The following is a 13,501-nucleotide window of genomic DNA, read 5'->3' on the forward strand; positions in this document are numbered from 1 at the left end:
GTTTTGCATTTTACTGTATGTTATTTTGTTCAGAGAATTTGTTTAGAATATTTTCTTACCTGATTATCTTTATTGCATTTAACCTGTTCATAAATTACCTGGTAAGGGGCAGCCTAAGATCTCCACCCTCATGCAGATACTTCCATTTTCATACCAAGATCTTGGATTTATACGAATATAACGGGCAACCAAAACCTCTGGGAACTCGTTAAGGACAGGCACTTCTTTTTCATGATTTCCTTCAAATATCTAAAAACATGTATGAGGAAAAGAAAATTGAAAGCTCTATCATCTGTCAGTATCACCTTAAAATTGTATTCATTAAATGAAAGTGGAAACACGACTTTTCTAGGTAAATATTCAATGTTGGTTTTACTGATTTGACTGTATCAGACTTTTATAAAGACTGTCACTTTACATCAAACCAAAATTATTACTTACTTCTTTTCACTTAGGAAGACAACATTTGAAGAGATAAACACATTTAAGGGTTAAACAGGAGTTCTTGTGAAAAAAATAAAATTAATTTATGCTAATTTAAAATGTTAAAATTTAAAAAGTAAGAAGTTAAAATATTTCATGTTTGAAATTCAGTCTGTTTAGAATTTGACCTATTTTCCCAGCTACTGGAGTCAAGGAGATGGTTCATTTTATTAAAAGTGCCAATGTCTGACATGCTCTTTATTAAAGCGTTTCAAAAACCGGTGAAGAGAACAATAGTAACAATACGTAATTCATTCTATAACCACAAATAACAGCAAACAGTAAGTTTTTTTTTCAAGTGCTGTAATTATACAGCCAAATCACAACATTCATGTTTTGAAGACTAATTTATTGGGAGCAAAAAATAAAAAGGCACAGCAAAGCAATGTGTCTACTAACAGTAATCAGAATTATGCCCATGTGTATTCATATATATTATAAATGATTCAGGGAAGTTTTAATTCCTAAATCCAGTTTACTTAAACGATCAAATAGATTCAAAAGCAATGTTAATAGATAAGGCATTGGACTTAAAACTACATGAATCCTTGTTCATTTCCCACTCTGCGACATGTCTACATTTGAAAAGTGATTTGGGATAGTGTTTCAGTGTAAAAAAATTACTATACAAAATAAAGGCTACTTGTGTTTTATGTCTGTTTTATTTCGAATCAATCAAAAATAAAAATGAGAAAGTAGTTAGGATTTGGCAAAACAGTTTAAGGTTATCTGGAAAATATGTAATGCATTAAGAAAAAATAGACATACTGAATTAGTATTGACTTTTGAGGTATTTCAAGTATAACTGAAAATATTACCCACAAATTGATCATAAGTGATACTGAGAAACATTCTTTCTGACAGGTTGTGATATATGTTTTTTAAGACATCTTTTATGAAAATAAAATTCTCATCTTAGAACAACAGCAAGCCAAGATATGTCCCTATAACAAGGAACAGAGAAAGCCAAAGGCAACAAGCGCTTACATTCAAGGGCAAAACAGTAAACATTGATAAGAACAGTTTTGATAGGAACTGGACATTCAGTGTAGCTGACATTTCATATCCATCTAATGTTTTCAGTAGAGTACAATACCACAACCAATCCTAAAAAACAAAAATATGCCCACTGCTCTCACAACCTCTACCATTCCTAGTTTAATAAGATGACCTGTAATTCAGTACTTTCTCTAAAGTTTTTGAAAGTCAAGCTATGTAATATCACATAGTCCAGTGTTATTACATTGACCACCCACTAATGCTTTTGTAGACTGTAGACGGTTCTCCATCTTGTCTTTTATAATTGTTTTGTAAATTTACCTGTGATGTATGTTAAACTAAAAACTTTATAGTTACTAAAGTTGGTTCTATGTATTTTTTTTAAATAATAGTACAATGTTTGCATGCTGTTAGACTTTAGGAACTTCTTCTGCTTTTAGTGGGTTTTGTAAAATTAATGTTCAGTGATTTTTATATTTGTTCAAAAGCTTCCGGTTGATATATTTGCTCTTAGACTTGGTATTGTTCGTAGCAGTTCAAGACAACAGAACAGGAACATACAGACCTCACGCCTCTGCCCTTTTGCCCTCATTTCTAATTCCTCAATTCTAATTTTAAGTTCACAAACCGACAAACTTGCATAGTTATAGAATTTTTAGCTAATATACTGTATAATAATCTTTTACAATCTATTCCAAGTTCTGACAGATGGCCATGGATATTACCCACCAAGGATGACAGCTGGATGGAAGGAACTGGCGAGAGAGCATTCACAAGACACTACCTTCCCCAGGGCGCTAGAGGGCAGCCCCCCTAAGTGGCTGTGGCACTACGGATTCCCACAGGGCACGCTGGGAGTTGAAGTTTGATGCAGCCCTGTTGGGTTCCATGGGAACCACTAGGGGGAGATGCAGAGATGGCAGAGGCCTGCTATATTGGGTTTCCTTCACACCTGGGAGTAATTCCAGTTAACCCTGATGAGCCATCTGGTGCACTCCCAGGTCTAACATAAAAGGAGCTGTCACACTCCATTCAGGGTCCAGTCATGAGGAAGAGGGGTGAAGCTTGCCAGTGGAGGAGTGGAGGCGGAAAGGAGAGAAAGAAAAGAAGGAACTGTGTGTTGGTGTGCTTGGTGCTTACACTATGCTGCTAGCGAAGGAAAAGCGCTTCCCCACTTGTAAATAAAACATGTCCTGTGCTGGAACTCGTGTCTCTGCCTGTCTGTGTCGGATTGGGGCAGCTGGAGTGCCCTGGGTTTTCACAAAGTATATACAAATGAAGCTATAACAGAATGTATTATTAAACATAAGGAAAAGGACAGAAAGTAACTCAAGGGTTTACTAATTGTAACATAAAGCTTAAGCACATGAATTCTGCCTCATCTTAGAGAGGATACCAAAGTAATTTTCCAAGATTAGAATGAAGTAAAGGAGTAACAACACCCCTCCAGAAAGCAAGGATAAACTGATGGGTAAGCCAATACACCCCTCCTATGAAACAGTGCTAAGATCAGTAAGACAATCCGCTCAATATCCCTGTTAATTGAAGTGGTGTTCGGAAAATTGGGAGAATCAACATGAGTCAGAAATTACTGGTGGTGTTAGTTGATTGGAGTTGGAGGTAGTAAAGTCCAGGATATTAAGAGTCAGATGACATGATATATTAAATGAGGTAAAGGTAATTAGGAAAAGTATAAAAGCAGATGAATTGTTTAATTGATTGCTTACTCATTGGACTGAGACTTTTAATAAAGAAATGATCTGCATTCTCATCTGAACTCCGGAACTGTCTTCTTTGAAGATAGAGGAAAGTTTTTCAATGATACTGTCTGCACAGCTTATTATCTAGGTAGGGTTGGCTACCCTAGCTCTATAGGACCTGAGAAAGTATCAGGTTTAGGGTTGGGCATGGGTCGAATTTTCATGTACAACTTTGTCTTCTATTATCTGAGATCGAGTTATGATAATGATTTAAATGTATTTTTATTAGAAGAAATTCACAACTAACTTTGTACACTCATTTGCTTATTGGTCACTTGCTCTCTGTCTCTAAAAGAAATAAGTTCTGGATCATAAAAAATACACAAAGGATGATGATATACATAAAAACTGAATATTTGTTCTGTAGTAGACATTTTTGTGGAGAAAAAATTGAATATGATGTACTATTTGAACTGCTGTTTGATGAAATTGATCTTTTGCTTAAGTTATATTCTACCTTCAGTTATTTATATATGTTAGTTATACAAAATACAAAAAAAATGTAATTATAACAATTAATCCTATTAAAGACAGTGGTGCCACTGCTCATAACTGCTCAAAAAGAAGTCTCCTGAACAAGAGGAGATTTTTTTTTCCATTATGATGATGAGATTTATCATTTATGGTGTGCATGAAGGCAATGCGTTTTCCCATTATAAAAACGTATACAAACAGATTGGGTTTGAGACTGAATTTGGAGAACAGACAAAAGCCAAAAAAGGGTTGATACCAGGAGATCAAAAAGCATTAGCATCAAAGAATAAATATGAGACAAAACTCATGGTCAAAAACAAGGGTAAAGAAGTTGTTAATCAAAATTTCATTAAGCAAAATTTTTATAAAAGCGATTCAGAAAAGGGATTTGAATCCACAACTTGAAGGAGGAAGTGAATTCCAGGAGGACCCTTTAACCCAGGGGTACTCAATTACAGTCCTGGAGGGCCATAGTGGCTGCAGGTTTTTGTTCTAACCTGGCTGCTTAATTAGAAAGCAGTTCTTGCCAGTAATTTAATTGCATTGCTTGTGAGTGCTTTAACTCTGCCATGCCAGATAATTCTCATATCCTAGATTTTTTTTGCTTTCTAAGAAAATCATCCAAATGTCTAAAATGGATGAGTAATTCTCAGTCCTTCACTTTTTTCTCTTCACTTTCCTTCCAAGTATTTAATTAAACCCAATAGTGCATGATAAATACACACTGGTGTAAATGGTAACAAGCTAAATGGAGAAATGCTGGTCTCTTTGTCATTTGCATGTTAGTGCTAAGTAGGAGCAATTAAAAAACAAGAATGCAGGTGTTTAAGACTAAAATAAGCAATAAAGGGTTCAAAATCTTAACGAGCGAGACAACTAAAGTGAAGCAAAAGTGTTATTTGAGCAATAAGTGCTTCTTATTAAGCAATTGGGTTGGAACAAAAATCTGTAGCCACTGCAACCCTCCAGGACCGTGATTGAGGACCCCTGCTTTAACCTGTTGTGTCATGTCTTATCCACATAGGACTTGTCCCTAACAACAGGCAGTTTTGTTCTAACAATGGAAGCTCCAAAATGACAGTGCACGTGAAAACCAAAATGGTACACAAAACATTACAAAAATATTTAACCATCAGAATAAGGGAGAATTGCCACAAATGGATGTCAGAATCAAACTCTGTGACCCTAAAACTCCTCAAAATAAGTGTCTGATTACCAGAATTGATACATAAAACTTCAAAAAAAGGAATTCAGTTGTAACACCCAGTAGCTACAGGGGCACCAGTTATTAGAGAATACCCCTGTAATATTTGCTTATGTGACCTGGATTCAGTAGACAAAATGTTTCGTAGTGAGCATTTATCTGCTATGATTAAATCTGGGGTGAAGAGGATGAAACTAGGCTGATGTTAATGAGTCTTTTGTGAACAATGTCATAATTACTTGTATTCAACAGATTGAATATTATGTGAAAAAGAGCTAACACCTTTACCTCAAGTGACTGAGAGGTTTACTTTCCCTCTATAAGTGGAATGTAGGATCAAATTAGGATCCAGGGAATGCAGAGGCTGGGGACAATGGGGGTGCCATGTATCAGAAATAACAAACTTTACAGAGGTTCCTATTTAATTTTTAAACTATGAGTTCATATTACTTCACATAGCTTATTTTCCTAAGATTATTAAGACTGACGCAGCATAACATGGGTTTGAGAATATTATGTTGCTAAGAGGAAATGTTTTCAGTTTGTCAGTTGTCAGTTGTTTTAACGTGGGTGGTGCAGTAGTTAGAAGCTTTGTCTTACATCTGCACAGTCTTAGGTTTAAACCTTATTCCTCCATAAATGCCTCCGGAATTTACAGGAACTCTGCTTCTCTGCCAGTATCTCAAAATTGTATGTGTGTTGAATTAACTAGCACCTCGAAATTGGATGGACATGGGTGAGTTTAACCATCCACGGTGCACACTGCATCTCTGGGACCGAGTAGGGATATATTATATATACAGTATGTATATACAGGGCTATACATAACAAAATCCTGACTGAATCTGAAAAAAAATAACTATATTGGTTAATTACCTTTATTTTTGTCTCCTTTGTCAACAACATACTGCCTTGCTTCTAAATACCACAAACAAAAAATACTTTATTCTTTTTATTCATACACTAGCCTTACCCCGCGGCTCTGCCCACATATTAGTGAAGAAGGACAGTGAGGAGGGCTCTGCCCGGCTCTCCACTCCTGACGCAATGCTTCACCCTCCTCTTGGCCTGTAGCCTTTGTCTCAGATTAGCGTGAATATATCACTCCTGCAAGTGAACTATGATTCTTAGTGCAAAGAGAGAAGTCAAAAAATCAACCAGGATGTTAAGGCAAATCTGTTAAGTATTTCTCTCGTTGGCTAGCTAAGCAGAGGTAAGGAACAGCCCAAGGCTGGGCCCCGCCCCCTCCCCTTGGCCCAATGCGTGTCTCTCGGATTTGCACAAATAAATCAGTATCACAAGTGAACTGTGATGCATAGCGCAATGAGAGAAGTCGCAAAATCAACAGGAATGTTCAAGCAAATTATAGAAAAAAGACATCTAAATCCGTTAAGTAGTTCTCTCGTGAAAAGCGGACAAACATACAGACAGACAGACAGAAGTTGTATTTTATATATAGAGAGATTTGTGAAAGTAATACAAACGAACATGAGATAAGTAAAAGAGATCAAACCATTTAATGCAACTGCTTGATTCGCTTAACTACTAAATTATGAAGTTCCACCTCTTTATCTACTTTTTAAAACAGATAATTTCACTACAGCCTTACAGGGAGGCGGAGCCTGCCCCTGAATGGAACAAGGGCAGGAGCCATCCCCAGACAAGAGGCCAGTTCAATGCAGGACACATTTCCACATGTACAGAATGTGCTGGACAAATTCAGAGTTAGCAATTAACCCAGTATGCAGATAATTAAAGAAATCTAGAATATCCAAAGAGGACCCACACCAATTCAGGGATAGTGTGCATATTTTACACAGACAATGACTTTGTCTGGAACTAAACTCCAGTAATTCAAGCAATGAGGTAACAGTGCTCTCAGTTCTAGTGTTTTATTCAATGAAATATTTAAAGATCACACCTTGTCTACATGGCCAACAGGAATAGGGGTTTTCTTTCAGCCTTTCACTGCATTCTGCATGATAACAAGCTCTCGATTTTGGTCTTGAAAACACTTATCTTATTTTCTCCCTATGTCCTTGTGTGTACTTTTCAACAATTAACTGGAAAAATTCTAGTAGAATATCTCTGTTAATGCCTTTGGGAATTTTAAAAGCCTTAAACAGATTCCAAGAAATGTATCTCTGTTCAAGACTTAATAGTTTCAGCTGTTTTAGCCCAGAGATATGCTGGTTGCTCTAATCTGTGCAGCTTTTACTGTAGCTAGTGTACATATAATTTTTTTTTTTTTGCAGTACATTTATTCAAATTGCACACAGTACTTCTAATGCAGTCTCATAAGTACATTGGCAGTTTGTTCTTTCTTTTGGACCTTGAAGATCCACATTTAAACAGTAGACTGCAGTAACTACTAATGGCTAGTAGGTTGAGATCAGTTCCTTTAATTACGGTTCACATCCCAAGTGCCCTCTTATTTGCATGAGTTTCTGCTCGGGTTTCCTCCCACAGTCCCAATAGTCCAATATGTAGTTTGTTTATCAATGTATGTTGTACTAATTTTGAAGTATGTTCTTGTATGTAATTTTCACTTGCTGTCAAATGCACTTTACAAGACATGAAGGTCAGATGAGTCGGTGTTGCTAAATTGGCTGTAGTGTGTGTATGTGTGTCAGTGGTTTCACAACATGGTGGAAATATTTTGGGGTTTTATTTGTATCTGTGAATATTGCCATTACCAGAGACCTGTCCATACATTGTTGAATAAGTTAATTTAATTAATATTTAATTTTGGGAGATTTTGGGTATTTATAATGGAATGCTGGCACAATAGTAGTGCTGTTGCCTCTCAACAAGGAGATCAGGGATCATGTCTCGGGTACTCCCTATGTAGAGTTTGCATGTTCGTCCCATGTCCATATGGATTTTCCCTGACAGTCCAAAGACTAATAATGGCAATGCTTGGTAATGCTAAATTGGCCCTAGTGAGTCTGTGTGTGTGTTCACCCTATGATGGACTGTTCCTGCCTTGCATCTAATGATTATTGGAATAGGCGTCAGCTATCCTGTGAGTCTGACCTGGCTACATGAGGTAAGAAAATGGACTTATGGATGGATGGATGGGGGGATGGATAGTTGAAGCCATGCATTACATAGTCAACTCACCAGTGTAAATGCCTGACTACTGGGCAAACCACTTGCATCAATTTTATTTTATTTTTTTCGTTACGTGTATCTAAGGATATAGCTGCCAGGCAAGAGAAAAAGAGGAAGACCTAAGAGAAGTTTTATGGATGTGGTGAGAGAGGACATGCAGGTTATGGGTGTAACAGAACAAGATGCAGAGGACAGAAAGATATAGAAAAAGATGATCCACTGTGGCAACCCCTAATGGGAACAACCGAAAGAAGAAGAAGTTACGTGAATCTATGCAAAATGCAATTATTCAAAGTAGATTTATAAAAGTTGTACTTTAGGCTTCCTAAATATCATAGGCACAATAGACTGAACTTCCAAACTCATCTGACTGTAAAATACAAATCATTCATAGCATCAATGCATAGGTAAGTCCTTTTTAACATTTAAATTTCATCGATGTGTATGCCCAGTTATACTGTGTATTTAGACATTGTGCAATATTAGACTGACGGGAGTCCCAGATGCTTCCTGTGTGGAGTTTGCATGTTCTTCCCATGTCTGCATGAGTTTCCTATGGTTGCTCCAGTTCAATCCCACAACAGCAAGACATGCGGGTTGGGTGGACTACGAATACTAAATTGACCCGTGATGTGTGTGTGTGTGTGTTAATCTAGCAATCCGACCCGGGTTTGTTCCAACATTACATCCAAAGATTGTTAGGATAAGCTCTATCTTCCCTGAGAACCCTGTTCAGGATAAGTGTGCTTAGAAAGTGGATAGATGAAGGAGTGAGGGCAAACTCCTTAAGCAGGAGGGACACTGGGGTATTGCATCACTGGTAGAAGCTGCAGCTTTCTATTTGATTGCTAAATGCACAAATGTATCCACCACAATAAAAAGATACATGTCTGTATGTCTGCCTGGGTGTTCATGCAGTTGCTAAGTCTCTGTCACTCCAAAAGATGGCACATCACAAGCATTTTTAGTAATAAAAAATGCATTGCATTTGTCATTCCAATAGATGACTCATCACAAACATTAACACTGCTTTTACAAATGGCATACTAAATGGCTTATAACAGAGATATATGCATTGCATGGTGCACTGCAAATGTTAACGCTGAACTCTGAGATGATCACTTAGATTTCAACCCATCTTAGATGGTTAGCACAGCTAGTTTGTTTATAAATGTATGTTGCACTAATTTTTAAATATGTTCTTGTACAGGTATATAATTTTCACTTGCTGTCAAATGCACTTTACATTGCTACCAAATACTTAACTGTTTTAAACATCTGAAGTAAGACTTTCACAAAGAAGTTCATTTACAATAAAACAGGACGATTTAAAGGAAACTTTTTCAGTTTGAAAAATACTACGGACATTTAATTATGCAATGCACCAATTCAGAACCATAACGTACTTACATATTTAATATATCTATTATAGATTGCCACACGGCCTCTCTTGCTTTCTTAATAGCATATGCATTTCCTTTGTGTTATTATACGAGTATTTCTTGATCAACTGCAAAAAAGAATGCCATTGACTCTGTTTCATGTTCTTCTAGTTAAGGACAATTAAATAAAACATTAAACTTTGCCAAGCTGTCCAAAATTACATCGTACATCCCATCAGTTTCACACTTAAAGTCACAGATGCTCAATTTATAGTTGCTGCACATTCCTCTGTATTTTTCGAACTATGATAGATGTTATCGATGGTCAGTCCTTGGGACTGCTTAAATATTAAGAGTGCGTGCATAACCATGGATTGTCTCTGCCCCTCTTGAGTTAACGAGAAACACTTTGCATTCATGGAACCGATTTGAGTTTTGATTGAAAAATGAGGCTAAGTCTGGATTTCATAGGTGCTCTTTGTGGAATACCCACCAGTTACTACTTTCCTGTAAGCAGACTCATCATAACTCTTAATTAGACTCACAGGAATGGAGTAATACTATGTACATATTTAACACCACTTGTGCCAAGTTAAATTATCAAATTGAAGAGGAGCGCTCTCTCTCTCTCTCTCTCTCTCCAGGGTCCAGTCCCACCAGCCAGTATTTGCTTTCAAGATCTGTCAATGAAAACCAATGTGACCCCGCAACTAGACCCAATGATTAATCTATTCTTGGAAGTGACTGGGAAATCTTATGTGTGATGGCATTTAACTGCTGATAGTCTACACATCATTGCAAGATGCCATCTTTCTTTGGGGCTAGAGTAATGACTGAGCACCATGAAGACTTTGAGACCTCTATAATCTTGGCTGCTAACATTTACTTGATCGTTTTATTAGCTGCCACCTAACAAGACAGTGGGATGTGGCAGTGGTGCTGTTTGATGAGATGGATGTTGCCTGTGTCAATCTCGTGTTATACCAGATTAGTTCATTCTACATTTTCTGAAGGACAAGCCTATCATACTATTCAAGCAGAAGATCTTGCATTTGTTGTCTCTGAGATGAAGTTAGGACTTCACATCTAGATGTCTCTTGTGACTCTAGTATGTTGTTCCAAACAGGGGAAGCACTCCATGGAAATAGCAAGTGAGTGGAGATTGCTTGTGTCTTTGGATAAAAAGGTGGCTCCAAAAGTTACTTCCTTTGTAAAAAGTCCAGTCCCAACATGCAGGAGTCTTTGATATCAACCACCCAAACTATTTGCATCCATTGTCGCTGTTCAATTTGAAAACTGTCCACCACCTTTCCTAACATGAATGCAGATTCTCCAGTTGATGTGGTCACACATGTCCCAGTCAGCTACATTATCAGTCAGGTGCATTATCTGGCTGCATAATGTTTACAGTGGCCCTGGTGTCATTCAGTGCTTTTATTACCTAGCTGATGACCCAGATGTGAAGGTGACAATAGCTTCCAACTTCCAAGCATTCTGTATTGACAGGTGACTGCTTCCGGTCACTCTACAAGCTGTTGGTACTGGCTGGAGGTCTGGAATCATCCCACTTGACCACAGGTGTCCACAGCACCAGCAAGCAGGTGGCTTTGGTTCTTGTATGGGTGGGTCTGAGGATGACAGGACAGCAACATCCTCCCTGGGAGAGGAAAGTATCATCTATCTGTCAGTGGTTTGAACTTGCTGGATTATTTCTACCCAGGTTGTGGGACATTCTTCTCAACACTGATTTGGGCTGCACAGGTTCTTCAACCAGCACATACTCTCTTTCAGTTTGCTTTAGTCAGTGCCTGTTTGAATGTGATGGACATGGACCTGTTGGTATAGTGATGCAGGTGTGAAACCCCTCAGGAATGCATTTCATGCCAGATTGTTTTGCACAACCTGGAGAATATGCTGATATACCCATTGTATTAATGATTGAACCCTGGTGGCAAATCTTCCCAGGCTTTCGCCAAACATCTTCATTTTTCTTATAGTTATTGCAAAGACTTTTGGAAGCTTTACAGCTGCTCTACGGCTATCAGAAGCATACTCAACTCCATCCAATCGTCAGGTGCCATATCTTCTAATACTACTAGTGCCTCACCTTCTAATGCCACCACCAGATGTACTGCTTGCTTCCATCCATTAGCAGCAGTAATAACCATGAATAGGCTCCAACAAGGCCCCTACCAGTCTGATCCATTGTACCAGACAACTTTAGTTTTTCTCCTTGGGGAATTAGAGCTCTGCCAGTCTCTGTGTCCTCTTTCCGGAGGTAATAATAAAATAATCCATCGGTTACTTTACATTTCCTGTACTTTGGACTCAAGGAAAGGAAGTTGGTTCCTGTGGACTGATCATGGTCTCCAGAGCCAGTTGTGCACATTCTTTGGTCTCTCGATAGTACCAGCCCTTCATCTCATGTCATTTGCTGGTCCAGTTCCACTGCTGAACACCAACTGTATTGAGGACTGAGATGGAATGACTGAGACACATGCCAAATGAGGGTTAAGCCTGATAACAAGTGCATTTATTCAACAACACATGAGTCAGAGGCATATTTCTAGCAGAACCCCCTTCCTACTATTAAAGCCATGGGCAACCCTTCATAAAAATGACAGTTACTTAAATGCCTATCTTTAGAGTGATATGTTGCCTACTACATTATTATATCATATTATATATACTGTATTATAGATATTTGTAAACGTGTCATTAAATTGTGAATAAAATGCATAATGAGATATGTCATCTAATTACTATGAAAAACAATGTCATAATTTTAATTTCATTTAATACTTTGGTTACAATAAATTCAGTTATTGCAGGTTTTCATTCAAAATGGCTTGATTTGTAAAAATCATTTATATTAGACAATGGGGATTTTTCAAACAGCAGATTTCCAAATGGCTCTTTTAATAATCCTGACCTTTTTTACATTAAAAAAGGTTTTAGAAATTGGGAACAGTATTTTTGTCCTACAAAATATCATTAAGCTTTAAGCAATAATGACTACCACAGGGTTTCTTAGCACAAAAGCTCAGAGTGCATGAGCCCTCTCATTTGTGAATGGCCTCCACTGATTCAATATACCCCTTCTTCTTTCATTTGTTTCTTTGAAAGTACAGTAAGTCTCTTTACCAATCCCTGTCTTTTGTTAGGAAAAGTAATGGACTACCATTAAATATTTTTTTTTACCAAATGCAATAAACAAGTCAAAAGATTTCAGATATTTCACATATTGAAGTCTTCATAAACATCACTACAAAAAGTCTGATTTCCTTCACTATCCAATTCCTATCATCAAGTTTTGCCGGCATCACTATAAAGCGGATGGTAGTAATTTTACAATCTTGTATTTCCCTTCATATGATGTTTATAAGAAAACACTGCATACAAAATGATCAGAGCTGTTTATACCTGACTCTGTTTGATGTATTCAGCATTGGAGGAAGATTAAAGTACTGAAAGTAGTAAAACTGTTGCAGAATAGTGACATAGACATCAGGGCACCAGCAAAATTAGAGGTTTAAACTATAAAATGTGAATTTCCCCTTGGGATTAATAAAGTATCTATCTATCTATCTATCTATCTATCTATCTATCTATCTATCTATCTATCTATCTATCTATCTATCTATCTATCTATCTATCTATCTATCTATCTATAATGTGACAGGCATTTATTTAATGATTTCTTTTTCATGAAAGCAATTTATATGAGGCTGTTTTATATGAGATTTTGAAATGCTCTATATCCAGTGTTGTTATCCCATTTTATAAAAATCTGTAATTATGTGCTCACACCAGGAAATTAAACATTGCTTACTTTGAGAACTTGCTATATATTGAACATTAGAACAATCTAGACAAGAACAGGCCATTCAGCCCAACAAAGCTCGCCAGTCCTATCCACTTATTTCTTCGAAAAAAACATCAAGTCTCTAAAGTCTTACTGTCTACCACACTACTTGGTAGCTTACTCCAAATGCCTATAGTGTCTAAGAAAAACTTCTTAAAGTGTGTGCGAAATTTACTGTTTTAACAAGTTTCCACCTTTGTCCCCTTGTTCTTGATGAACT

At 37.2% G+C, this 13,501-nt stretch overlaps 1 protein-coding gene across 1 annotated transcript in view; it reads right to left on the reverse strand.

Moving 5' to 3' along the window:
• Positions 1-13,501, reverse strand: part of LOC114646877 (inactive carboxypeptidase-like protein X2) — a 357,898-nt gene that overhangs the window by 97,756 nt on the left and 246,641 nt on the right. Inside the window, exon 6 of the mRNA XM_028795245.2 lies at positions 99-249. Within this exon, the coding sequence (XP_028651078.1) occupies positions 99-249 (151 nt within the window). The remainder of the gene's footprint in view (positions 1-98; positions 250-13,501) is intronic.

This window comes from Erpetoichthys calabaricus, chromosome 2 (assembly GCF_900747795.2).
Source record: "Erpetoichthys calabaricus chromosome 2, fErpCal1.3, whole genome shotgun sequence".
NCBI classification, from domain to species: Eukaryota; Metazoa; Chordata; class Cladistia; order Polypteriformes; family Polypteridae; genus Erpetoichthys; species Erpetoichthys calabaricus.